Source organism: Bufo gargarizans, chromosome 11, assembly GCF_014858855.1.
Source record: "Bufo gargarizans isolate SCDJY-AF-19 chromosome 11, ASM1485885v1, whole genome shotgun sequence".
In the NCBI taxonomy this organism is placed as follows: Eukaryota; Metazoa; Chordata; class Amphibia; order Anura; family Bufonidae; genus Bufo; species Bufo gargarizans.
The window spans coordinates 83247865-83272058 of record NC_058090.1 but is presented as its reverse complement, the minus strand read 5'-3'; the positions used below and the strand labels follow the sequence as shown (position 1 = coordinate 83272058).

General features: G+C 49.0%; 1 protein-coding gene across 1 annotated transcript; it reads right to left on the bottom strand.

Annotated features, from left to right (window-relative positions):
* Positions 1-670: 670 nt before the first annotated feature.
* Positions 671-15771, bottom strand: ANKRD35 (ankyrin repeat domain 35). Its single transcript, XM_044271355.1, has 13 exons — positions 15652-15771; positions 15246-15376; positions 10611-10699; positions 8871-8935; positions 7470-7527; positions 7217-7290; positions 6846-6952; positions 6452-6636; positions 5581-5621; positions 2958-5189; positions 2289-2378; positions 1776-1841; positions 671-1074 (listed from the first exon to the last, which is right to left on the bottom strand). Exons 1-13 carry the CDS (start codon positions 15769-15771, stop codon positions 1003-1005), a joined length of 3330 nt encoding a protein of 1109 aa, XP_044127290.1. The 3' UTR covers positions 671-1002.
* Positions 15772-24194: the final 8423 nt, after the last annotated feature.

The following is a 24194-nucleotide window of genomic DNA, read 5'->3' as shown; positions in this document are numbered from 1 at the left end:
GTAAAACGCCCCATGACGCCCCAAGAAGTACATGAGCTTCTTTGGGGCATCTTGTCGCGCGTTCCCGTACATAGACTTCAGCGGGAACGCGCGACAATGGGCGTTCGCTTGTCTCTGTAGGCGCGATTGCAAACGCCCGTACAATCGCGCATACAGAGCGTACGTTCAAGTACGCCCAGGTCTGAACCCAGCGTAAAGATCTCCCCAGGAATAATAAGGTTTTTCATAGAACCGCCAGGGTCGATGGGGGCATTTATGGTGACTGAATGCGTTAGGCCACCTTTGAGTGGCAGAATTTTGCATCACTGTTTGTAAGCCAAAAGCCGATGAGGGTAGAAAACAATGAAGAGGTGCAAAGCTTTCCATTTCCGTTGTAAACTCCAGCTTAAAAAGTCCCCGTTCTTGTGGTCAGAGGGGGTCTCAGCAGTAAGACCACCAATGATTTAATGGTTATCCCCTATCGTGAGGATAGGGGATAACTTGTAACAACCGGAATACCCCTTTAAGGTGGTGTGTCCCTCTCACGCCACAGCTTCAGATAATCTCACCATGTCAGCTCCACCCTAAAAACAATTGTGTAATTAACGCTACTCATCGGTCACATGATACAAGTGGCTTGTCATCTGATAATAATAGGTTGTCACACAGCACTCGGTAAGAAGACGTTAAAGAAGGTTTTTGTTCATTTTTAATGAACCGATCCTTGAGTTATAACCGTATTAAATACATAAACAAAGGAAACATGGTATAAAACAAAGAAAACTGGTATAAAACTGCGTCATTATAATAAACTTCTAATGTCTGGAGGCTGTACAAGAACCTCTTGGCACCTCATCACAGCTTAGAGATAATAAAGACGCTCTATAAGGCACGTAGAATCAGGAATCGGAGATGAAAATGGCAGCCTCCAGGAAGTCATTGGTCTGTGTCCGGTTTGGTGGCACTTTGGCTCGTCAGCACCTTCAGAAGTTGGCACCAAATGTTGTGCTTTTTTTTCTTTGGTTAGTAAACCCTCTCATTCTGCATCTTCAGGATCCAATGTAAGGTGAAGTGGACGTCTTCATCCATGTAGCCCTGTGTTGCGGAGGAAAGATTCTTAGTTACATCAGAGGCTTGTTAGATTGTAAGCTCCTCAGCAGAATGCATTACACCAGCCGACTGTCAGGCAAATCATCAGTAGGAACGCTCGATATCGATGATCTGCCTGTATAATACTGCCGCCATCAGGCAAACGCTCGTTCATCAGGCAATTCCAATCTTTCAGCAAATGTAAAAATCATTGCTTGCCGCAGGTGTAGTCATGATCTGCTGCCGGCAAACAATGATTCAGTATTGGGACGAACAATGGGACAAACATACCGTGGAGGCGATCGCTGCATGTAATATAGCGGTCTCCTCCGCTAACGAGCAGGCGATTGCTGGAAAGGAACATTTCCTTCCCAACAATCGTCTGACTGATCCCCTGGTGTAATACAGCCTTGACTTGAATAGGAGACAATCAAATTCCGGCACTGCGCGATTACCAGTATGTACTGTAGGTACCATTCATACAGCAATGCTAGAACCTGACCCGGAAAGGTACCAATCTGGGACAGGGCATCATGCCTATTTGGCTTCTGAATGGGGCACTATTAAAAGGGGTTGTCTAACTGTAAGGTCACATGTGAGGCTACACTCAGTGTCCTGCTCATTGAGCCAGGAGCAGATCATCCCCCATGGGCCCTTTGTAACCATCTGCCCCCTCCCCCGCACCAAGGTGCTTTACTTCCGGTTACCTGAGCAGCATTGAGGAGGTGAGTCCTGTAAATGGAGATTATTTCCTCGTGACGTTTGTTGGTGTCCTGTTGAAAAAAATAATAATTAAATAGAAAAATGAAAATGGAGTCTGTGTGTAAGTTACAGTCGACTAGGTCAGTGATTGTGAGCTATTATTCTATGTTGTCAGCCTTTCCAGAAAGCACTGTCTGTCACTGGGATAAGCGGACAGGAAGTCGCCAGTGTGAAAGATTTCCAGTTTATCTCCTCTAACCCCAGACCCCCGGTGGTTATCAGTCATCTATACTGAACTGTTTCTGGACCATGCCCAATCCAGATCATGTGGCCAACTAGATAAATTCTTAATTCTTGTAGAATAATATTTTTATATTCAATCATGGTCTAATGTGTATAACTAGTGATTTTTTTCCCACTGGATGGGAAGGAGGTGTGAAAGTCATCCATACATTGCAATGAAAGGCTGCCCCCTGGTGGAGGCAATCTAATAGGAAACCAGCCATGAGATGACATACCTCCAGTCGTCTGGCCAGCTCCTCACATTGCTTCTGTTGCCGGCCGACGTCTTTGGTCAAGGACTCCACCTTCGTCATGGATTCCATCATCTGAGAGCAGAAACTTAGGTTTACACAGATGTGGTGAGGAGACAGAACAACGTGTAATCTCTGTCTGCGATTTGCATTGAAGTATTTTAGGGTAGGAGTCACACGCAGGATATGCAGCAAGCAACCATTGGACACTGCTGCTGACATGATGTAAGGTGACTTACACTAATTGTTATGCTGGAAAAGACACTTGCAAATTGCGGTCTGCAACTGATCCATTAGTGTTTCCTATTTGTTGTGTCACATCATGTAGTGCGGAGTGAGGTGGCACTGTCACCTTGATGTTGTGCGACCAAAACCTACATATGCATTATAAAGGATGACTCCACCATGTACTGTCATTTCAGTTCTGGGCAGAGTTATCCATGATTTAGGTATCTGGTGAGCGATCAGCAGCAGTTCCGTCTCACTGGATATAGGTCACCAGAAGCCCATAGCCCAAGACTATGTTTTCTGGTGACAATCCTGCAGCTGTACGCCAAGTTCTCGTACACCTTTTAAACACCTTTTCCAATTTTTCCTCCCTGTGGAAGACGATGGAAAGAAATTTCCTAAATTCCCTATCTGAAAACCACCCACCTTCTCCTGTTTCTCCTGGGAAGTTTTGAAGAGGTGTTCATACTTCTCATTAAGGTGGCGATTTTCTTCTTCACATTTCTGGGATAGGATCCTCAGTCCGTCTGATTCTTTTGTGAGCTCACGCATTCTCCCCTCTAGAAGTAACACCTTCTCCTTCTCAGATGAAAGCATCTCTTTGCAGCCCTCAGCTTCCTTTGACACCTGAGTATATTTCTCAGAAAGCCCCTGTACTTCCTCTGTTAAATCCTGAATCTGGACCTCGAGACCAGCCCTGACTTTCTCAATATTCTGGACCATACTTGCTTCCTTAAGCCGTAAAGTCTGTCCCTCTTCAGACTCTTGTTCCAGTTGTTGCTTGAGGACTATAACTTCTTCACATTTCCCCTCCAGAGCCACTTTACAAGCCTCGTTCTCCTCCTTCAAAGCTGTAACTATTCTTTCCAGGTCCACCAAGCGAGCCTCAAACTCTTGTTTAGGAATAGAGCTGGAAGTCTGAACTGCCAACTGTTCTTTAAGTTCCACCACACTACCCATTGTTTGAAACAACCTCTGTTTTAGATCCTCCGATTCCCTGGTCTTAGACTGTAATTGGTTCTTGATCTCATTGAGAATGTTTTTGTGTTCAGTCATCGATATCGTCTGCACCTGGTCATCCAGAAGTTTTAGGTTTTCCTTCTGAAAAGCAGCAGCCTCCTGCGAGGCATTGTTGTATTTCTTTACAAGGGTTCCAATGTTCCAGTACAATTCCTCCAAGATGTCTGAGCTGAACATCTCTACGGATCTGCTAGTTTCTTCCCGAATGATCTCTGGAGGGAAACTGTCCCGTAGCACGACCATTTCATTCTGCTGAGCTTCCAGTCTGGAGTTCACCTTCTTGAGCTTGTCTTGTTCTGCCAGCAGCTCATCTGACAAAACTAAGATCTGGTGTTTGTACTCCTTACATCGTTTTTCAGCTTCTTGTCTCATAGCGAATTCTGACTGCATGCTGTCTTGTAGGGCAAGGAGACCTTCTTCCAAATTCTGCTTTTCTTGCACAACATGGTTCATACGGGTGAGGAGATTGTCGTGAGTTCCCTGAAGAGATGACAACTCTGCTTCTAATTCTGTGATCTTCAGCTTTAAGGAGTCGGTGACATGGCTGGCCCGGGGTGATCCACTCTCCATTTGGGTTATACTGTTTTTACTTTGGTGTATTTCATCAGCTTGTAAGCAAGCTATGCTAGATTCTACGTGTTTGTAGTCATTGGCATTTCTGTTTAGCTGGTGCCCCTTGTTTTCTTCATCTGTGGCACCGTTCATTGGTACGGAGTCTGCCCTCTCTGCAATGCCAGAGACTACGCTCTTCTGGAGTCTCTCAACATCCGCCAAATACTTCTCTAGACCTGCAATTGATGACTTCCAATCACTGACACTTTTTTCCAGGACATCTCTTGGCACGTACCCGGAGCATCCTTGGGATATTCCACTGCCCTGTTTTATGTCTACATAAATACAATTACTTTTCAATTTTGTAATAAAGTTACTGAGTATATTGTTGTCAGGGAACGATTTCCCATGTTCAAGTCTCTTTGAGGAGTGGACATTGTCCCCGTTTACACCTTTCTCCTGCAGTTTGTGCAGCAGAACCAGGAGCTCTTCCTTCTCACATGTGATCTCTGAGATCTGTTCCTGCAGATCTTCTACCACTGTGCTCTGTACCCGCTTCCTCTTCTCGAGCTGTGACAATACTTCCCGCATGTTCTCTAGGTGACCCTCCAACTCTGCCACTCTCCTTCGGGCACTTTCTTCCCTATCATGTGCCGCAGCAGCTTCACCTTGAAGACGTTTTATCTCTTCTTGGTGTAATTCTTCCATCATTCCAGTCTTAGTAGAGTCGGCGTTAAGGTCTTTGGTAGTTTCTTCTAGACGGTTGCGGCCTTTAAGCTGTTCGTCTTTGAAGGACCTAACCTGCTCAACAAGTCGTGTCAACAAATCAGAAGTGTCGGAAATAGGGTAATTTTCTGTTTTGGGTCTGATTTCTCCACCATCACCCTGGAGTAGACAACCTAGTGAGCCAGCCAATTCTCTGATTTGGTTGAACTCAAGCCTATGTTCCTCAGTTATCCTTTCAAGGTCTTGGGTCTTCATCATCACCTCTCCTTGAAGCCACACACCACGCTTGTGCTCCTCCTCATACCTTTTCTTCCACAGGTTGACCAGCTCCTGTTCTCTGCTGGGGGTCTGAGGGACGGCCTGAAATAGACATACAGTGCATTACAATTCAGACCTTGCTCACCTTTCCTTATAAGCATTATAGAGCTTTATCCTGAGTATATGGCGGGGCACATAGAATTTCTACTCTTATTACTGCCTGCAGTTATAATTTCCAGCTTGTGAATGAGCACTTTCAGTTTTTTAGCTACCACAGAAAAAAGACTTCTTTATTACACTGGTTTATTTATAGAGCCACCGAAATGTACAGCGTGCAATTTGTAGGGGGCGTCAGACATCAGATTATACATGGGATGACTAGGCCGTCACTTCAATGCTGTGGTGTGTGTCATCGGAGGAATAATGTGTAATTATCTGTCTGTCTCTCCGTCCTTTCCCTCTATCTGTCCATCATACTCATCATAATACCCACCTTGGAATCGGCAGGATAGTCATGATTTCGAGTGTATGTTTCTGCCAAGAGAATTTAGAAATGTATTAGGATTTTCTTCTCCTCATCATATGCTGAAATGATCGATTAGTAGAGATTTCATATCTAATACTGGACTTATAGATGGATAAGGCTACTTTCACATTTGTGTTTTTGCTGGATCCAGCAGGGTTCAAAAAGTGCTTCCTTCATGATAACACAACCGGCTGCATCCGTTCTGAATGGACCTGGTTGTATTATCTCTAAAATGGCCATGACCATCACTAAAACCATTGTAAATACATGGGGGCGGATTAGTTTTCTTTTGTGTCCAAGAAAACGGATCCTGCAACATTGACTTACATTGTGTGTCATGAGGGATCCGTCTTGCTCCGCACCACATTGCAGACAGAAAAGCGGTTTTCTGTCCATCATGGGAACGCAACCAAACGGAACGGAATTCATTCTGGTGCACTCCGTTCCATTTAGTCCCCACTGACAATGAATGGGGACAAAACAGAAGCGTTTTCCTCCGGTATTGAGATCCTATGACAGATCTCAATACCGGAAAGGAGAAACGCAGATTTGAAAGTAGCCTTACCCTGTTCTTTGGCAGTTTGCTGAGACATAAGGTGGCCATACACATTAGAAGCAGGGTTAAAGATGAACAACTGTTAAATGAACGATCGTCTGGTGAATTATCATTTAACTCCATATTGGCCATTACAAACACTGCCCGATGGATGAATGATGTTCTTTCGAAGAAAGAATGTACATGGACAAAAGATCGTTCTGAATACTGGGCATAAATATGTATCTTTACTGGTGCGGGTGGTGAACTGTGTGTCTGACTGGAGAAATGGAGAATAATCACCATTATTTTTCCTTCGGTCAAGGGCAGCTTGGACCAGTTTCCGTAGACCGTCGTCCCTGGACAGACTGGTGTAATGCAGAGCATCGCAGCCTTTGCTATCACGCACTGTCGGATCTGCTCCTTTGGTGATAAGAGTCTCCGCTGCCTGGATGTTGCCCTTTTCACAGGCCAGTAGCAGCGCTGTCCTGTCAGACAGAGATAAGCGTTACCCAGAACATTCGTGCTGAACATCTCAACTATTGAGCTTCTTTACAGAGGTTTTCATGGAATTGCCAACATATCAATCCCATATTATATGGCAATGGCTTCTGTCGTAGCAATAATTCTATGTAGGAAATGAAATCATAATTCCGGTAGCTGTCAGACCAGACCTTTATTTAGTAGAAACACTTACTTATTTTCCTTGTCGAAGAGGTCCACCTGAGCCCCGCGGTCCAGCAGCAAAGAGCAAACAGTGGGATGGTTACGGTGGGCGGCAATAATAAGTGGTGTCCGTCCGTCCTGAGGACAATATAAAGCAGAGCGGTCTCTAGAATTTTCAGTTCTTTATCATTTTAATACCAAAAATTCCCCCACATTCCAGGCCCCTGAGCCTTCATCCGCATACTTAGTGGATGACCCACCCCCCACAAGACTCCAACATACATCAGCCGTGTCAGGGCAGGATCAGCCGCAGAGACATTGCTGATAAGCAGAGTCTGGAATGTCCTGCTATATAGTGACACTAGAGAGACAGACTGAACATAGTGTAAAAAATGGACTCACATCATCCGCAGCATCTAAAACAGTGTCTTCTGCGTCACAGAGGTGGAGCACGCTGGAGACGCACCCTGAGGTGGCTGCAAGACAGAACAGAAGAAGACACAGCCTATCAGTGCAAGTGGGATAGACAGATATGACAGACAGATAGATATTAGACAGACAGATAGATAGATATGAGATAGACAGATATGAGACAGACAGATAGACAGATATGAGACAGATTAGGTAATAGCCTAACGGGTCCATATAAACTTACCAGCACAGTGTAACGGCGTTCTGCTGTGGAAGTCTATTGAGTCTTCATGGGCTCCGTGCTAAAAGTAGAAAACAGTACAATGATGGTGCTCTGACCACACAGAGGTAAATGACCCTGATGTTGCCCAGACACATAAAATAGCTGGTGACAGATCATTCTGCTGATATCTGTTCCTCTAGACCAGGGATGCTCAACCTGCGGCCCTCCAGCTGTTGTAAAACTACAACTCCCAGCATGCCCTGCTGTAGGCTGATACCTGTAGGCTGTTCGGGCATGCTGGGAGTTGTAGTTTTGCAACAGCTGGAGGGCCGCAGTTTGAGGATGCCTGCTCTAGACACTTCCAGAGGCAGCTTATCTCCTTGGGGAGCAAGGGACTGAGCATATTGAAATCCATCAGCCCGATCTTTATCTCCCCCAACATCTGTTGAGTAAAGTCCCGACACCTCCGCACACAATGATGGTCAGCCGTCCCTGCCAACGTCAAAGGGGTTTTCCAGGACTATTTAACTATTGTTGACCTATCCTCAGGGTGAGGCCTCAGTGCTCAATGAAGTACCATGGCCTGGGACATCACGTCCATTGGTCATGAGGGAACTAAAAGAGAACTGAGCTGCAGTGCCAAGCACAGACGCCATACAATGTACAGCATTGTGACCGGCTAAGGATGGTTGCAGCACTCGCCCGATAAAGACCCCCACCAATCACAGATTGCTAGCTTATCCTAAGGATACGTCATCAGTACCTTATTCTGTGTGGTGTGTATGACCTGGGCACCTGGCCTCCAGTAGGAGTGAAAAGAAGCCTGGCCACCTGTGTGTCATCCAGCTTTACCATACTCCAGAATTATAAAACATTGGTGCCCATATCCCCTACAGGACTGGAGAGGAGCCGGGTTCTGACCGCGACGCCTTCGTAAGCGGCCAATAATCTAGTAATAACTCGTATGCATGTAATAACTGGAAAACACTGTTATACACGTAATAATTGTAAGAAATCTATGAATTTGTCCTCAGAAAAGGTAAGAAAAGTTCTGTACGTATGTCCTGGAAATGCAGCGAATCCTGTAAAATGTGGCGGCTATAGTCAGTGCTTTCCGCAGGCGCTCTGCTCCTGTGTGTCCGTCTTTTGGTCCGGGGCTTGTTTACTTCCTCTCGGCTGCAGCCAATGACTCCACAGCAGACACATCACCACTGAAGCCAGTGATTGGCTGCAGCAGAGCAGGATGATGACATTATACAGTAATTACAGATAATGCCGTCAGTACATTTCTATTATCTCTGACTCCACACCCTGGTGACAAGTCGCTGTGATGGTGGCTGGTGGTGGCGATGTATTTGTGGATCCAAGGAACTGAAGACTCTCCCCTAAAAACAAGTACAGCAGTGACGACCGGTGACCTACCTGCAGCAGAAGCTTCACGCAGTCCGGGTGACAGTTACTAGCTGCCAGGTGCAGGGCGGTATAACCTATCCGAAGAGATGACATAGAGGTGAGGGGACAGTAATGACTGTGACACATGGGGGGACACTAATAACTGTGACACATGGGGAGATGGGGGACAGTAATAACAGTGACACACGGGAAGATGAGGGGACAGTAATGACTGTGACACATGGGGAGATGGGGACAATAATAACAGTGACACACGGGGAGATGGGGGACAGTAATGACTGTGACACATGGGGAGATGAGGGGACACTAATGACTGTGACACACGGGGAGATGGAGGGACACTAATAACTGTGACACACGGGGAGATGGGGGGATAGTAATAACAGTGACACACGGGGAGATAGGGAGACAGTAATAGTGACACACGGGGAGATGGGGGGACAGTAATAACAGTGACACACGGGGAGATGGGTGGACAGTAATACAGTGACACACGGGGAGATGGGAGGACAGTAATAACAGTGACACACGGGGAGATGGGGGGACAGTAATAGTGACACACGGGGAGATGGAGGGACAGTAATAACAGTGACACACGGGGAGATGGGAGGACAGTAATAACAGTGACACACGGGGAGATGGGGGGACAGTAATAGTGACACACGGGGAGATGGAGGGACAGTAATAACAGTGACACACGGGGAGATGGGAGGACAGTAATAACAGTGACACACGGGGAGATGGGAGGACAGTAATAACAGTGACACACGGGGAGATGGGGGGACAGTAATAGTGACACACGGGGAGATGGGGGGACAGTATAACAGTGACACACGGGGAGATGGGAGGACAGTAATAACAGTGACACACGGGGAGATGGGGGGACAGTAATAGTGACACACGGGGAGATGGAGGGACAGTAATAACTGTGACACACGGGGAGATGGGAGGACAGTAATAACAGTGACACATGGGGAGATAGTAATAGTGAAACACGGGGAGATGGGGGGACAGTAATGACTGTGACACATGGGGAGATGAGGGGACAGTAATAACTGTGACACACGGGGAGATGGGGAGACAGTAATAGTGACACACGGGGAGAGTGGGGGACAGTAATAACAGTGACACACGGGGAGATGGGAGGACAGTAATAACAGTGACACACGGGGAGATGGGGGGACAGTAATAGTGACACACGGGGAGATGGAGGGACAGTAATAACAGTGACACACGGGGAGATGGGAGGACAGTAATAACAGTGACACATGGGGAGATAGTAATAGTGAAACACGGGGAGATGGGGGGACAGTAATAACTGTGACACACGGGGAGATGGGGAGATAGTAATAACAGTGACACACAGGGAGATGGGAGGACAGTAATAACAGTGACACATGGGGAGATGGGGGGACAGTAATAGTGAAACACGGGGAGATGGGGGACAGTAATAACAGTGACACACGGGGAGATGGGGGGATAGTAATAACAGTGACACATGGGAAGATGGGGGGACAGTAATAGTGAAACACGGGGAGATGGGGGGACAGTAATAACAGTGACACACGGGGAGATGGGAGGACAGTAATAACAGTGACACACAGGGAGATGGGAGGACGGTAATAACAGTGACACATGGGGAGATGGGGGGGACAGTAATAGTGAAACACGGGGAGATGGGGGGACAGTAATAACAGTGACACACGGGGAGATGGGAGGACAGTAATAACAGTGACAGGTGGCAGTTACCATCATCAGTCTTGGCATTGATCTCCACCTTATGGGATAAGATGACGCTGACACAGTCTGCAAGTCCCCGGGAGGCAGCAAGATGGAACCTGCAAGAGAAGAGACGGGGGCAGCCGTAAGGAGGTGTGACCACAGGGAACGCACCCAGCTAGACAAGGGCCTGTGACACAAACCAGCACCTGGATCTGAATACTTTTGTAATTGCACGTAATAAAAAATTTAGGAGCCACTGAGCTAATTAATAAAATGTATCAGTAGAGCGCCACCTGCTGTTTGTTATTTTCCTTATTTCTTGTCCACCTTGCTGAGGTGGTCACACGTGCTTAGTTTAAATCTTCATCTGCCATCTTCTGTTAGAAGCTGTGTCAGTTACAGGGAAAGAGCTGCAGCAGAAAGGACAGTCCCCCTGGGCTGTGAAAGGGAGAAAGCTGCGGCAGAAAGGACACTCCCCCTGAGCTGTGATAGGGAGAGAGCTGCAGCAGAAATGACAGTCCCTCTGGGCTGTGATAGGGAGAGAGATGCAGCAGAAAGGACACTCCCCCTGAGCTGTGATAGGGAGAGAGCTGCAGCAGAAATGACAGTCCCTCTGGGCTGTGATAGGGAGAGAGATGCAGCAGAATGGACACTCCCCCTGAGCTGTAAGAGGGAGAGAGCTGCAGAAGAAATGACAGTCCCACTGAGCTGTGATAGGGAGAGAGCTGCAGCAGAAATGACAGTCCCACTGAGCTGTGATAGGGAGAGAGATGCAGCAGAAAGGACTCCCCCTGAGCTGTGATAGGGAGAGAGCTGCAGCAGAAAGGACACTCCCCCTGAGTTGTGATAGGGAGAGAGCTGCAGCACAAAGGACACTCCCTCTGGGCTGTGATAGGGAGAGAGCTGCAGCAGAAAGGACAGTCCCCCTGAGCTGTGATAGGGAGAGAGCTGCAGCAGAAAGGACACTCCCCCTGAGCTGTGATAGGGAGAGATCTGCAGCAGAAAGGACACTCCCCTGGGCTGCCATCCTGAAGAGAATCACACAATTCGACAAGTGACCGTGCTAACATCTCCTACAGAAGAGAGTATGCCCACCGGGCCGGCTGACAATAGCAGAGCGCCACCAGACATTACTAATCCCCACACTTGATTAATTACTGGCAGCACGCGTCTCGTGGGACAGGCACATCTGGGTGTGTCTGACCGCAGATTCCACCACGGAAGAATGCACGACAACAACAACCAGTAACTATACTCGCCCTAATGGTTTTACAGGAGCGTCACCTCGAATTCTTACTTAGACGGTAAACAAAGTCTGTTTTAGAAACACGCACAGGGTGATATTGTCAGTCTGCGCCACTGTGAGCGCCACCACATATTATCTGTCACGTCTGACTACTTCTTTCCATCCTGTGGCTACAGATTTCACTCGTTAACCACAAACATGCTGGGAGGACAAAATGGGCGATATTATGTATGACAGGAAACAGTTACCATGGAGACGTGACAGTAATGAAGCCCGGGCATCGCACAGAGATGACTATCACTTGCAGAAAAATACTGTCATATCCTTATAGGCACCAGACTTTAGTGCCGACCACTGATCATGGCTGCCACCGAGCAGCCAGTCACATTCCAGCTCCCATCATTCCACTGCAGGTCAGAACATGAAAGCTGGACTCTGATTGGTTGCTTCGGTGCCTCCATGTCTAGTCATGTTTCTGTCAGTGTTATTTATAAATAAAGTTATACACTCACACATTTATGCATTATTTATGGTCATCCAATATAATCTCCAGCCCGGCACAACTCTAAATAATCCCTCAGAGGTCTGACCGCTGAGCAGTGTATATAATCCTATCCTGTGTGATACTGTCTGCTGAGCTGTGTATCTAATCCTATCCTGTGTGATACTGTCTGCTGAGCTGTGTATCTAATCCTATCCTGTGTGATACTGTCTGCTGAGCTGTGTATCTAATCCTATCCTGTGTGATACTGTCTGCTGAGCTGTGTATCTAATACTATCCTGTGTGATACTGTCTGCTGAGCTGTGTATCTAATCCTATCCTGTGTGATACTGTCTGCTGAGCTGTGTATCTAATCCTATCCTGTGTGATACTGTCTGCTGAGCTGTGTATCTAATCCTATCCTGTGTGATACTGTCTGCTGAGCTGTGTATCTAATCCTATCCTGTGTGATACAGTCTGCTGAGCTGTGTATCTAATCCTATCCTGTGTGATACTGTCTGCTGAGCTGTGTATCTAATCCTATCCTGTGTGATACTGTCTGCTGAGCTGTGTATCTAATCCTATCCTGTGTGATACTGTCTGCTGAGCTGTGTATCTAATCCTATCCTGTGTGATACTGTCTGCTGAGCTGTGTATCTAATACTATCCTGTGTGATACTGTCTGCTGAGTGGTGTATCTAATCCTGTCCTGTGTGATACAGTCTGCTGAGCTGTGTATCTAATCCTATCCTGTGTGATACTGTCTGCTGAGCTGTGTATCTAATCCTATCCTGTGTGATACTGTCTGCTGAGCTGTGTATCTAATCCTGTCCTGTGTGATACTGTCTGCTGAGCCGTGTATCTAATCCTATCCTGTGTGATACTGACTGCTGAGCTGTGTATCTAATCCTATCCTGTGTGATACTGACTGCTGAGCTGTGTATCTAATCCTATACTGTGTGATACTGTCTGCTGAGCTGTGTATATAATCCTATCCTGTGTGATACTGTCTGCTGAGCTGTGTATGTAATCTATCCTGTGTGATACTGACTGCTGAGCTGTGTATCTAATCCTATCCTGTGTGATACTGTCTGCTGAGCTGTGTATCTAATCCTATCCTGTGTGATACTGTCTGCTGAGCTGTGTATCTAATCCTATCCTGTGTGATACTGTCTGCTGAGCTGTGTATCTAATCCTATCCTGTGTGATACTGTCTGCTGAGCTGTGTATCTAATCCTATCCTGTGTGATACTGTCTGCTGAGCTGTGTATCTAATCCTATCCTGTGTGATACTTTCTGCTGAGCTGTGTATCTAATCCTATCCTGTGTGATACTGTCTGCTGAGCTGTGTATCTAATCCTGTCCTGTGTGATACTGTCTGCTGAGCTGTGTATCTAATCCTATCCTGTGTGATACTGTCTGCTGAGCTGTGTATCTAATACTATCCTGTGTGATACTGTCTGCTGAGTGGTGTATCTAATCCTGTCCTGTGTGATACAGTCTGCTGAGCTGTGTATCTAATCCTATCCTGTGTGATACTGTCTGCTGAGCTGTGTATCTAATCCTATCCTGTGTGATACTGTCTGCTGAGCTGTGTATCTAATCCTGTCCTGTGTGATACTGTCTGCTGAGCCGTGTATCTAATCCTATCCTGTGTGATACTGACTGCTGAGCTGTGTATCTAATCCTATCCTGTGTGATACTGACTGCTGAGCTGTGTATCTAATCCTATACTGTGTGATACTGTCTGCTGAGCTGTGTATATAATCCTATCCTGTGTGATACTGTCTGCTGAGCTGTGTATGTAATCTATCCTGTGTGATACTGACTGCTGAGCTGTGTATCTAATCCTATCCTGTGTGATACTGTCTGCTGAGCTGTGTATCTAATCCTATCCTGTGTGATACTGTCTGCTGAGCTGTGTATCTAATCCTATCCTGTGTGATACTGTCTGCTGAGCTGTGTATCTAATCCTATCCTGTGTGATACTGTCTGCTGAGCTGTGTATCTAATCCTATCCTGTGTGATACTGTCTGCTGAGCTGTGTATCTAATCCTATCCTGTGTGATACTGTCTGCTGAGCTGTGTATCTAATCCTATCCTGTGTGATACTGACTGCTGAGCTGTGTATCTAATCCTATCCTGTGTGATACTGACTGCTGAGCCGTGTATCTAATCCTATCCTGTGTGATACTGTCTGCTGAGCTGTGTATCTAATACTATCCTGTGTGATACTGTCTGCTGAGCTGTGTATCTAATCCTATCCTGTGTGATACTGTCTGCTGAGCTGTGTATCTAATCCTATCCTGTGTGATACTGACTGCTGAGCTGTGTATCTAATCCTTACATGTGTGATGCTGTCTGCTGAGCTGTGTATCTAATCCTATCCCGTGTGATACTGTCTGCTGAGCTGTGTATCTAATCCTATCCTGTGTGATACTGCCTGCTGAGCTATGTATCTAATCCTCTCCTGTGTGATACAGACTGCTGAGCTGTGTATCTAATCCTATCCTGTGTGATACTGACTGCTGAGCTGTGTATCTAATCCTATCCTGTGTGGTACAGTCTGCTGAGCTGTGTATCTAATCCTATCCTGTGTGATACTGTCTGCTGAGCTGTGTATCTAATCCTGTCCTGTGTGATACTGACTGCTGAACTGTGTATCTAATCCTATCCTGTGTGATACTGCCTGCTGAGCTGTGTATCTAATCCTGTCCTGTGTGATACTGACTGCTGAGCTGTGTATCTAATCCTGTCCTGTGTGATACTGTCTGCTGAGCTGTGTATCTAATCCTATCCTGTGTGATACTGTCTGCTGAGCTGTGTATCTAACCCTATCATGTGTGATACTCCCTTCTGAGCGGTGTATCTAATCTACATGCTGATCTTTTTATCTAAGACTCTCATGTGTGAAATGTTGGGTACATGTACTCACGCTGACTGTCCGCTGGGCCCGGTCTTGGTCGCTCTGATCTGCTTCTTAGACAGGAGGGAAGAGATTTTCTTGGTGTCGCCCTTTTCTACAGCTTCAAGAAATTTCTGGTCGTGTCGGTTCCACTTGTCGACCTGTTGGAGAGTGAGGAGAAGTCACAGAAAGTCTTAGACTATATTCATTATGTAATCATCTCTCTACAGAGACTGGTTTATCTGAACCACATGACCAAGTGCCAAAGCCCTGCATGGCTTGCCCACTGCCTGGCACCATGTACCACCTCACTACACGGGGGGCGCTGGATGCTCCTTTTATTCTATATTACAGTGTTGTATAGACAGGTGTTTACTACTGGTGACCCTTCCCCAGGATAAATACAGTCAGTCACGGGGAAAACGTAAGCACACACGTGTTGTGGCGGCTGGATTTGAGTTTGATGCCCCAGTACAGCACAGGGCTCAGGCAGGATACGACAACTTCCTCCAATAGCTACAAACCAATCCCAAATTAGAAAGTATAATACTCCCATCATCTAATGCCTGACAGACAGCTGCACAGTACCACTTCTCCTGTCCTGTATACCGGGTGTAATCCTCAGTATCTGCTCTTATTCTGTATATATATACACTGCACAGTACCACTTCTCCTGTCCTGTATACCGGGTGTAATCCTCAGTATCTGCTCTTATTCTGTATATATACTGCACAGTACCACTTCTCCTGTCCTGTATACCGGGTGTAATCCTCAGTATCTGCTCTTATTCTGTATATATACACTGCACAGTACCACTTCTCCTGTCCTGTATACCGGGTGTAATCCTCAGTATCTGCTCTTATTCTGTATATATACTGCACAGTACCACTTCTCCTGTCCTGTATACCGGGTGTAATCCTCAGTATCTGCTCTTATTCTGTATATATACACTGCACAGTACCACTTCTCCTGTCCTGTATACTGGGTGTAATCCTCAGTGTGCAGGAGCCACTGGTCGGGTGTGGTTGTGTCTGGAGGAGCTCCTGCTGATTGCTAACGAGACTTCCAGGGATTTTTCCAGCTATCCCAGCCCAGGCCCTGCCTCTCTCTCCCCAGGGAGCTGGTAGGGTTCTGGGCTATGAAGCGATTCAAGACCCAGGATCCTGCTTCCCGGGGTAGGCCGGCGGGAGGTAGGGGAGGTGAGCTACCGGCCTCAGTTCCATCTTCCGCCCCGGGGGTCAGAAGATCCAGCAGGAGTCGTGGTGCAGCGGCCCCTGCAGCCCCCGGAGGTGAAGCCGTGTCCATCGCCGGCGGTTCCAGGAGGGCGGACAGTAGCCCTCCAAGAGGTACGCGGAGTGCTCCTGGGGATGGGCCGGTTCCGGTTGAGGCTGACTGGGGCAACATGAAGCCCCAGGAACTAATCGCCATTTACAGCTCCCGGATCGCGGCCTACCTCCAGGAGTTCGAGGAGGCGAATAGGACCCTCAAGAAGGTGAGGGAGCAACTAAGGCTTGAGAGGGGGAAGGTGGATAAAGCGGCCAGAAAAAACAAGCCGGAAATATCAAGGAAAATAAAAGGCTTAAAAGAGATTGTTAAAGAGCTGCAGGACAGAATGGGGGCCATTCTGGAGAACAGTGGCCCCTTTAAGGAGAAGCTCATGAACGATCAAAGGTTTAATGAAATGGCTGGAAACCAGAAACAGCAAGAAGATGACTCCTCTGGTGAAGAGGAAGAGTCGGACATGGGGGGGCAACCTGCGGAAACTGGCATCACCGCAGAGCAGGTGCGCCTGCCCCCCACTAGTTCTGATGAAGAAATAGACTTCAGTGAGAGCAGCGGAGTTGGGGGGCAGCTTATGGCCGAGATACGCCACCTGGAGTCCCCCAAAATTCGTGAGGACATTTGCTTTGGAAATGAATTACCTGAAGATGAGCCAATAGGAAAGAAGAGAAAGGCAAAGACATTAAAGCCAGAGGTGAGGTATGTCTATGTGACCCACCCTGCGTGCCCTGGGCCAGCTGAAAAGCCAGCTCAGGGCACGAACCCCACCATCCTCCCTGGCCCGGTCTCTGTTGTGGGACCGGTGCGTAGGAGTGGGGAGACAGACGTGGCAAAGATGGCGCAGGACGCCGTCCCTGTTTGCGGTAACAGGGGCGGTGAGGAGAAGCAGGAGGGGCCAGACAGGAAGGCTCCCGGGGCGAGTGGCGAGGGGGGCATGGTTGGTGGTCGGGTGGCTCCGCCCACCTCTGCTGGGGCACTGGACAAGTGCCAGGTGGAGGAGCGTCGGGGCGATGTGGCTGCCACTGCCCCCCTTGCAGAGGTCGTTGCCGGGATCCCTGTCCTGGGGTCCTGCGTCCTCTGCCCCGGTCTGCTTCGCCGCTCCCGTGCGCCCTGAAGTCCCCCCTGCCAGTTTTGGCATGGTGGCGGGGGACGGGGGGGCAGGGGTGGTGGGGGTGGCTGTGGGTGGAGGGGGTGCGGCCGCGGGTACAGCGGTGTCCCGATCCGGAGTTGCAGGGGGAGGGTGCGAGGTGGCTGCCTCCGCCCCTCCCAAGTTGTGTGCCCAAGTCCTTGCCGGGGTTCCAGTCTCCTCTGCCCCGGACTGCTCCGCTTCAGTCCCTTCCGCTGGTATTTTCGTGGCGGCGGGGAGTGGAGGCGCAGTGGGAGTGGTCGGGGGTGGGGCTTCGGATATCCACAAAGGAGCTAAGAGCAGCGTGTGTGTAGGCAGAGAGGGAGGGGGCGGTCCTGGTGCGAGTGTGGTGCGCACCGCCCCTCCCTCCTGCGCTGTCCGTCAAGTGGATAAGGCCGGCGTGGCTGGGACCAGTGGTTCTACAGCCCGCCGGCCCGAAAAATCCGGAAAGACTGTTAACAATGTGTCCAGCAAGGAAATGATGGACAAAACGAATAACGTGACCTCTGTCCCCTCTGGCCCAGCAGTGTGTGTGGGTGGAGGGGAGAGTGCGGTAGTGGCCACTGAAGAAGTGGTCACTTGTGTGAATACAGTTTTTGTTAGTGGTGTTGCCCCGGGCCCTGATGGAGGGGTGAATGTTGGAGGTCGGCCGACCACTGTACAAGTGGCCGGTGCGCCTCATGTAGCCCCTTCAGGGGGTCTGGAGTGACACCTGCTGTAGATAGGTCTGGGGGGGGTGGGGGTGGGCCCGGTCCGGCTGCCCCTCCTGCGTCGGTTACGCCTGGCAGAAGTTATGCTGGTGTGGTCGCCGGCGCGGGGGGGGAGGGGCGGCCCCCATTGTCCTCCCCATTACCAATGTCTGGTGACGGTAACTTGCAGCGGCAACTTCTAGAGGCTCTTAGGAGAGGGGAGAATTCCATTACAGTAGGGGGGCAGCAGGTGGATCTATCCTTCTGGATAGACAGGCATGGCCTGCGTGCCTTCCGAGAGCAAGGCGGGGGCGAGACCACCTGGTCCTCACCCACAACCGGCCCTGGGTCAGCCAGACGGAATGTTGTCTGTCTGAAATGGAGAGGCAATGAAGCGTGCCCTACCAGGAAGAGGGTGGCGGAGCTTCTCTTTCAGATGGGCATCAGGGCATGTGACATCTTTGCCCTGATACATCCGTATGGCACCCGGGAGTTTGATGTCAGTTTTGCCCGGCCAGAGGGTCTTGAACTTTTCTGGTCTGGGTATGAACTGGCAAAAGACCAGCCGGACTGGCAGGGTTTTTTTGTGCAAGCGATAACCCGCCAGAATGAGGTCAAGAAAGTGACCGTTCTGACCCGTAACGAGTCACTTTCTTGTGTTGACATCTTGACCTGGTTGAGCAGGTACGGGGACGTCCAGGGTCTTCCTAGCAAGAACCTGGATGAGTTTGGCATCTGGTCGGGTGCCTGGACTTTTCAGATTAAGTTGAAACATTCAGGGGGGTCGGTTTCCCACATACCGTCATCTGCTTTCCTTGGTCGGGATAGGATCATGGTGTTCTACAGGGGGCAGCCTAAGCTGTGTTACAAGTGCGGCAGCCCTTCGCACTTCAGCGCCAGCTGCCGAGTGCAGAGGTGCGCGTTGTGCGGGGGTGAAGGCCATCTAGCTGCATCTTGTGGGCAGATTAGATGCAACCTGTGTGGTGAGCTAGGGCACCCGTTCAGTCGTTGCCCTCGCTCTGTCGCCAACGTGGCTCGTGCACGAGCAGAGGCGAGCCGGGAGGCCCCCACTGCCGAGGCGAGTGCTGGCGAAGGCGACAGGGCAGTGGGGTCGATGAAGAGAAAAGAAAGCCCGTCCCAGCAGAGACGGAGGGAGAGGCGTCAAATGGAGAGGGGGCAGGTGGAACCCCCTCCTGGGGTGATGCCTGTGCCCTCCCAAGAGAATGCCTCTCCTAGAGCTGAGACCCTGGGGGATATCGAGGTGAATGAGGAACTCACGAGACTAGACCGTTCCGAGGTGACTCTGTCCTCTTGCTACGAGAGTGCAACAGAGGAGAGTGAGACAGAGTCTAAAAGAACAAGAAGGAAACGTCTGACCAAAAAAAGATCTAGCCCGGCTAGAGTGCCTGTGGAAGGCAAAGCCAGCTCCCCCCTGGACCTCTCTAATCCTGACTCTCTTCCCCTGGATCTTTCCAACCGGTACCTCACCTTGGATGAGATCTCTTCTTCCGGGGAGGAGGTTGAAGGTGGGGAGCCGGAGGGGCAAGAGAAGGAGCCTCTGGAAGGGCCCGCGCCTCCCTCCGGTGAGGATGCAAGGTCCTCGGGAGGTGGGGCGGGTCCAGACGCTGGTAATGGGAATGACAAGGGTGGTGCGAAGGGGGAGGCGGTGGTGACTAATGAGATGGACACCACTGTCTCTCTCAAAAGAGATCGTGCCACCTTAGGGGGTAGCCCCAAGAGGGGTAAGAAAAAGAACAAGAAGGGGAAGGGAAGGAAGAAGGCCGTCTAACTTAATCACTCTGTATGGCGGCACTCACTCCGTTGACGCTGGCGACCATTAATGTCGCCAGTATTAAATCGGATGCGGCTAGGTTTGCAGCCTTGATTTTCTCAGCCGGGTTGAAGCTGACATTTTATTTTTGCAAGAGACCAGGCTGCCAGATTTGGCGGCTGTGTATAAAGCAAAAAGGAGTGGAGGCGTGGTCCATCATATTGGTCTCTTGCGGCTGAGCCGTATAGCGGAGTGGCGGTTCTTTTTAACCGCACCAGTAGAAAGCCGACGAGTGATTGAGTTAGAAATGGGGAGGTGTTTGATTTTAGATGTCCTCATGAAGGGTCAAGAGCTTCGCCTGATAAACATCTATGGTCCCCAAACCAGGTGGGATCGGAAGCGTCTCTTTATGAGGATCAAACCTTTCCTTTTTACGAGTCGGCAGGTGGTCTTTGGCGGGGACTTTAATACAGTCACAAGGTCCCAAGACCGGGGAGGCGCCAGAAACCGGCTGGCTTATGATAGTGTATCCCTGAATAGCATAGCTAGCGAGGCTCGCCTGGTGGATGTCCACATTAGGCACACCCCAGGCCACGGTGGTTTCACTTATTATAGAGGTAGTCAGATTAGGTCTAGAATAGACAGGTTTTATTTAAAGGAGGAGACTACTTTTTCACCTTTAGAGGTGGAATTCTCTGATCACTGTATGATTATGTTCTCTTTGAATGTTGCAGAATCCCCCCAAATGGGAAGAGGCTATTGGAAGCTAAATTCGGCCCTCCTGGAGGAAGCAGAGGTGAGACAATCTTAAGGACTTCCTCAGAGTCAGGTAGAGTTGCTGGATCTTTGTGACACTAAGTCTGAGTGGTGGGAGATATTCAAAGATCGGGTGGCAAAATTCTTCCGCCAGCTCTCGAACCTCAGGTCTCTGGACAGGTACCGCTTGTATCAGGGTCTGAGGAGGAAACTCGAACAACTGGTCTCGACTGGAGGTAGCCGAGAGGATATCTCCAGGGTGAAATCTTTGCTTAAGAGGTGCCAGTACGACAGGCACACATCTTGGTTTTTGAGAGGGATTTCGGGAAGTACCGCTCGCCCGACCCTTACAGAAACTGTAAGATGTCAGTGAAAAGTAAGTTGGTGACGGGGACTGGTCGATGGTACGGGATCTCTGGATAGGTCCAGATCAGGGATCTTGGAAATCGTCAAGTCCTTCTACTCGTGCCTCTTGAGGAAGAAGGATCTGAATCGGGACAGGATTTCGGCTTTCCTGGCTGAAACCATCCCTGAGTCAATGAGTAGACCTCCTCTCTTGGCGTTTTGATAGAAGAAATCAGAGAAGAGGAAGTCAGCCTGGCGATCGAAGGGCTTGCCCTAAAGAAGTCGCCAGGCCCGGATGGCTTAACATCCGAGTTTATAAGACCTTTAAGGACTCCTTGGTTCCCCTCTTGACTAAGGTATTCAATGAGTGCCTTTCCTCGGGTGCTCTGCCGAAGTCAATGAGGAGGTCAGCTCTGATCCTTATATCAAAGGGTAAAGATCCGAGCCGTATTGAGAATTGGCGTCCCATAGCGCTTCTCAATACGGACAGAAAGATCCTGGCCAAGATACTGTTTAAACGGTTGGTGCAGTTTGCGCCCCGGCTCCTTTCAGAGACCCAACATTGCTCGGGTTCCAGGCCGAAGCACGTTAGTGCTGTGCTCGGTGTCCGAGAGGCAGTGGAGCAGAGTAGGGCGGGTAACTGGAAGGGGTACATGCTGGCTTTAGATCAGGCAAAGGCTTTTGATCGGGTTGACCAGAGTCCTCTGGGGCAGTCCTTCTGAAATATGGCCTGCCGGGGGGGGTTTGTCGATTGGTTAAAGATCTGTATGCCGGGGGCAGAGAGTTTCCCTCTGGTGAACGGTTGGTCTGGCAGCCCTTTTGAGGTCGGGTCTGGAGTCCGCCAGGGTTGTCCATTGAGCCCGCTCTTATACGTGTTTGCGATTGATCCTTTTATTAGGAGGATTGATCGAGGACCGTTGGCGGGAGTCAGGATGAGTCTGGAGGAGCCAGAAGCCCTCTGAGGGTGGTGGCGTATGCCGATGACGTCACTGTTTTCGTGTCCTCGGGAGGGGAGGCGGAATACGTGATTGCGAGGTAGAACGCTACTCGAAGTTTCCGGGTCCGTGATTAACCGGGATAAGTGTGAGAGTCTCTGGCCTGGGAGGGGGTGATCCATCTTTCGGTCTCCCGGACACCCTCCCAGAGCCCCAGTCGTCAGCCAAAGTCCTAGGCGTTCAATTCGGCCATGGGGATTATCCCACCCAAAATTGGGACAGCAGGCTCACGATCGCCGCTCAGAAGGTTGACCAGTGGAAGGGTTGGTCTTTGACCCTCAGGGAAAGGGTGAACCTGATCAAGACTTACCTTCTCCCTTTGCTTATCTATTTGGCCAGTGTATGTGTCTTGCCAGAACCTCTCTGGACTCGGGTTTACAGTCTGTTCTTTCAACTGTTATGGGGGGAATAGGCTGAACCTAGTCAAGAGAGAGGGGACATACCGTACGAGGAGATTAGGGGGGTTGGGTATGGTCAACCCAGTGGTGTTCCTCGTGAACACCTTTGTTAAGATCAACCTGGCAAACCTCTGGAAAGAGAGGGCTCCTCCGTGGGTAGTCCTCTTGCAGGGGTTGGTTTCGGCCTTTCTTCCAGGAGTGGGAGACAGGAGGGCAAGTGAAGGATTTGCGTACACCTCACGGATATCTTCCGGCTTATGTCCACCCCGATTCTGAAGGTGATCCGCCGGTGGCGGTTTGGGAGTGAGGGAAATCAAGACCCAGTCAAGGAGATCCCTTGATGAGAGGGTCTTGTTGACCCACTTCCGAAAGCCCCTGGCCCTTAAGGATTGCCCAAGCCGGGATCTAGACAGGGGTTTACAGTTGTTAAATTCGGCAAGGATCCCCTTGAAGTTTTGGGACTTGGCTTGGCGCTGCTTTCACGGAAGCTGTATGTAAGGGGCAACTTGAGGTATAGGAACTCTGATGAAAGGGGTTGTCCGCCGGGAGGAGTGTGGCGACATACTTGGAAAGTATGGAGCACTTCCTGCTTCAGTGTCCCTTTAATACAGAGGTATACAAACGGGTGGGCGCATCCATTGGCTGGCCTAGGCTAGCCAACCTCTCTATGCGGAAATGGGCTTATGGAGCATTCAAAGGTTTGGGAAGAAGGGACCCATGCACAGCTTTTTGTAGTTAGCATAGTGGTCAGGTACTTCACATGGAACGCACGGTGTTTAGTTTCAACCCAGCAGAAAGTCCTCCCTGTGGAAGAAGTGTGTAGGAACATTCTAGGTGACCTGGCGAAGGTTCGCTTTCTTGAGTGCGAGAAGGTGGGTACGGATGGGGTCTCTTACCTCTGGAGAGGCTTCACCTTTGATGTACCTTAGCCTCAGTAGCACTTTTCCTGGTGTTGGGCTGAGGCTTTCACATTAGGTTTTTGTTTTGTATTTAAGATTGAGTTTTTGAAGAAAGGTTTGCTAAATGACTGAACTTGGGCCTTCGGGTGGATTTTAATATTGGTTTGTATAGATAGATATGGTTGTTATAAGATGTATATATTGTTATGATAGGGGTAAGTGGGGTGTAGTTAGGTGGGTGGGATGGGGTGGGGGGGGGTTCATATTTATTTATTTATTATTTTTTCGTGTGGGGAGGCCTGCATCCAGCCCTGGACTATGCGGACATAGGAGGACATGAGGCGAGGGGTGGGTGTGGGTGGTGGAGGAGGGCGGCCTCAGGAGGGACAAGAGGGCGGGGGTTGGCCCTGGGTGAAGGGGCGGGATAGAAGATGAGGAGGGTTAGATAGGTGGGGGGGGGGAGCGTATAGGGGGGGTATAACAAAAAAAAAAAAAAAAAAAAAAAAAAAAAAAAAAAAAAAAAAAAAAAAACAAAAAAAAAAAAAAAAAAAAAAAAAAAAAAAAAAAAAAAAAAAAAAAAAAAAAAAAAAAAAAAAAAAAAAAAAAAAAAAAAAAAAAAACCCCACACATGTGTATGGCTGTATGTATGTGGTGGTATGATATATATATGTATATATGGTATATATTATTGTGACAAGTGTTATTTCGTTAGAAACAAT

What these genes read in the sequence shown, in the direction of transcription:
- ANKRD35 (XM_044271355.1), bottom strand. Translation starts at nt 15,771, where the DNA reads ATGGGAGTATTATACTTTCTAATTTGGGATTGGTTTGTAGCTATTGGA. An exon ending in GGGCCCAGCGGACAGTCAGC is followed by an intron (nt 10,700 to 15,245) that starts GTGAGTACATGT and finishes CTTCTCTTGCAG; the next exon opens with GTTCCATCTTGCTGCCTCCC. An exon ending in ACCTCCTCAATGCTGCTCAG is followed by an intron (nt 1,075 to 1,775) that starts GTAACCGGAAGT and finishes TCCGCAACACAG; the next exon opens with GGCTACATGGATGAAGACGT.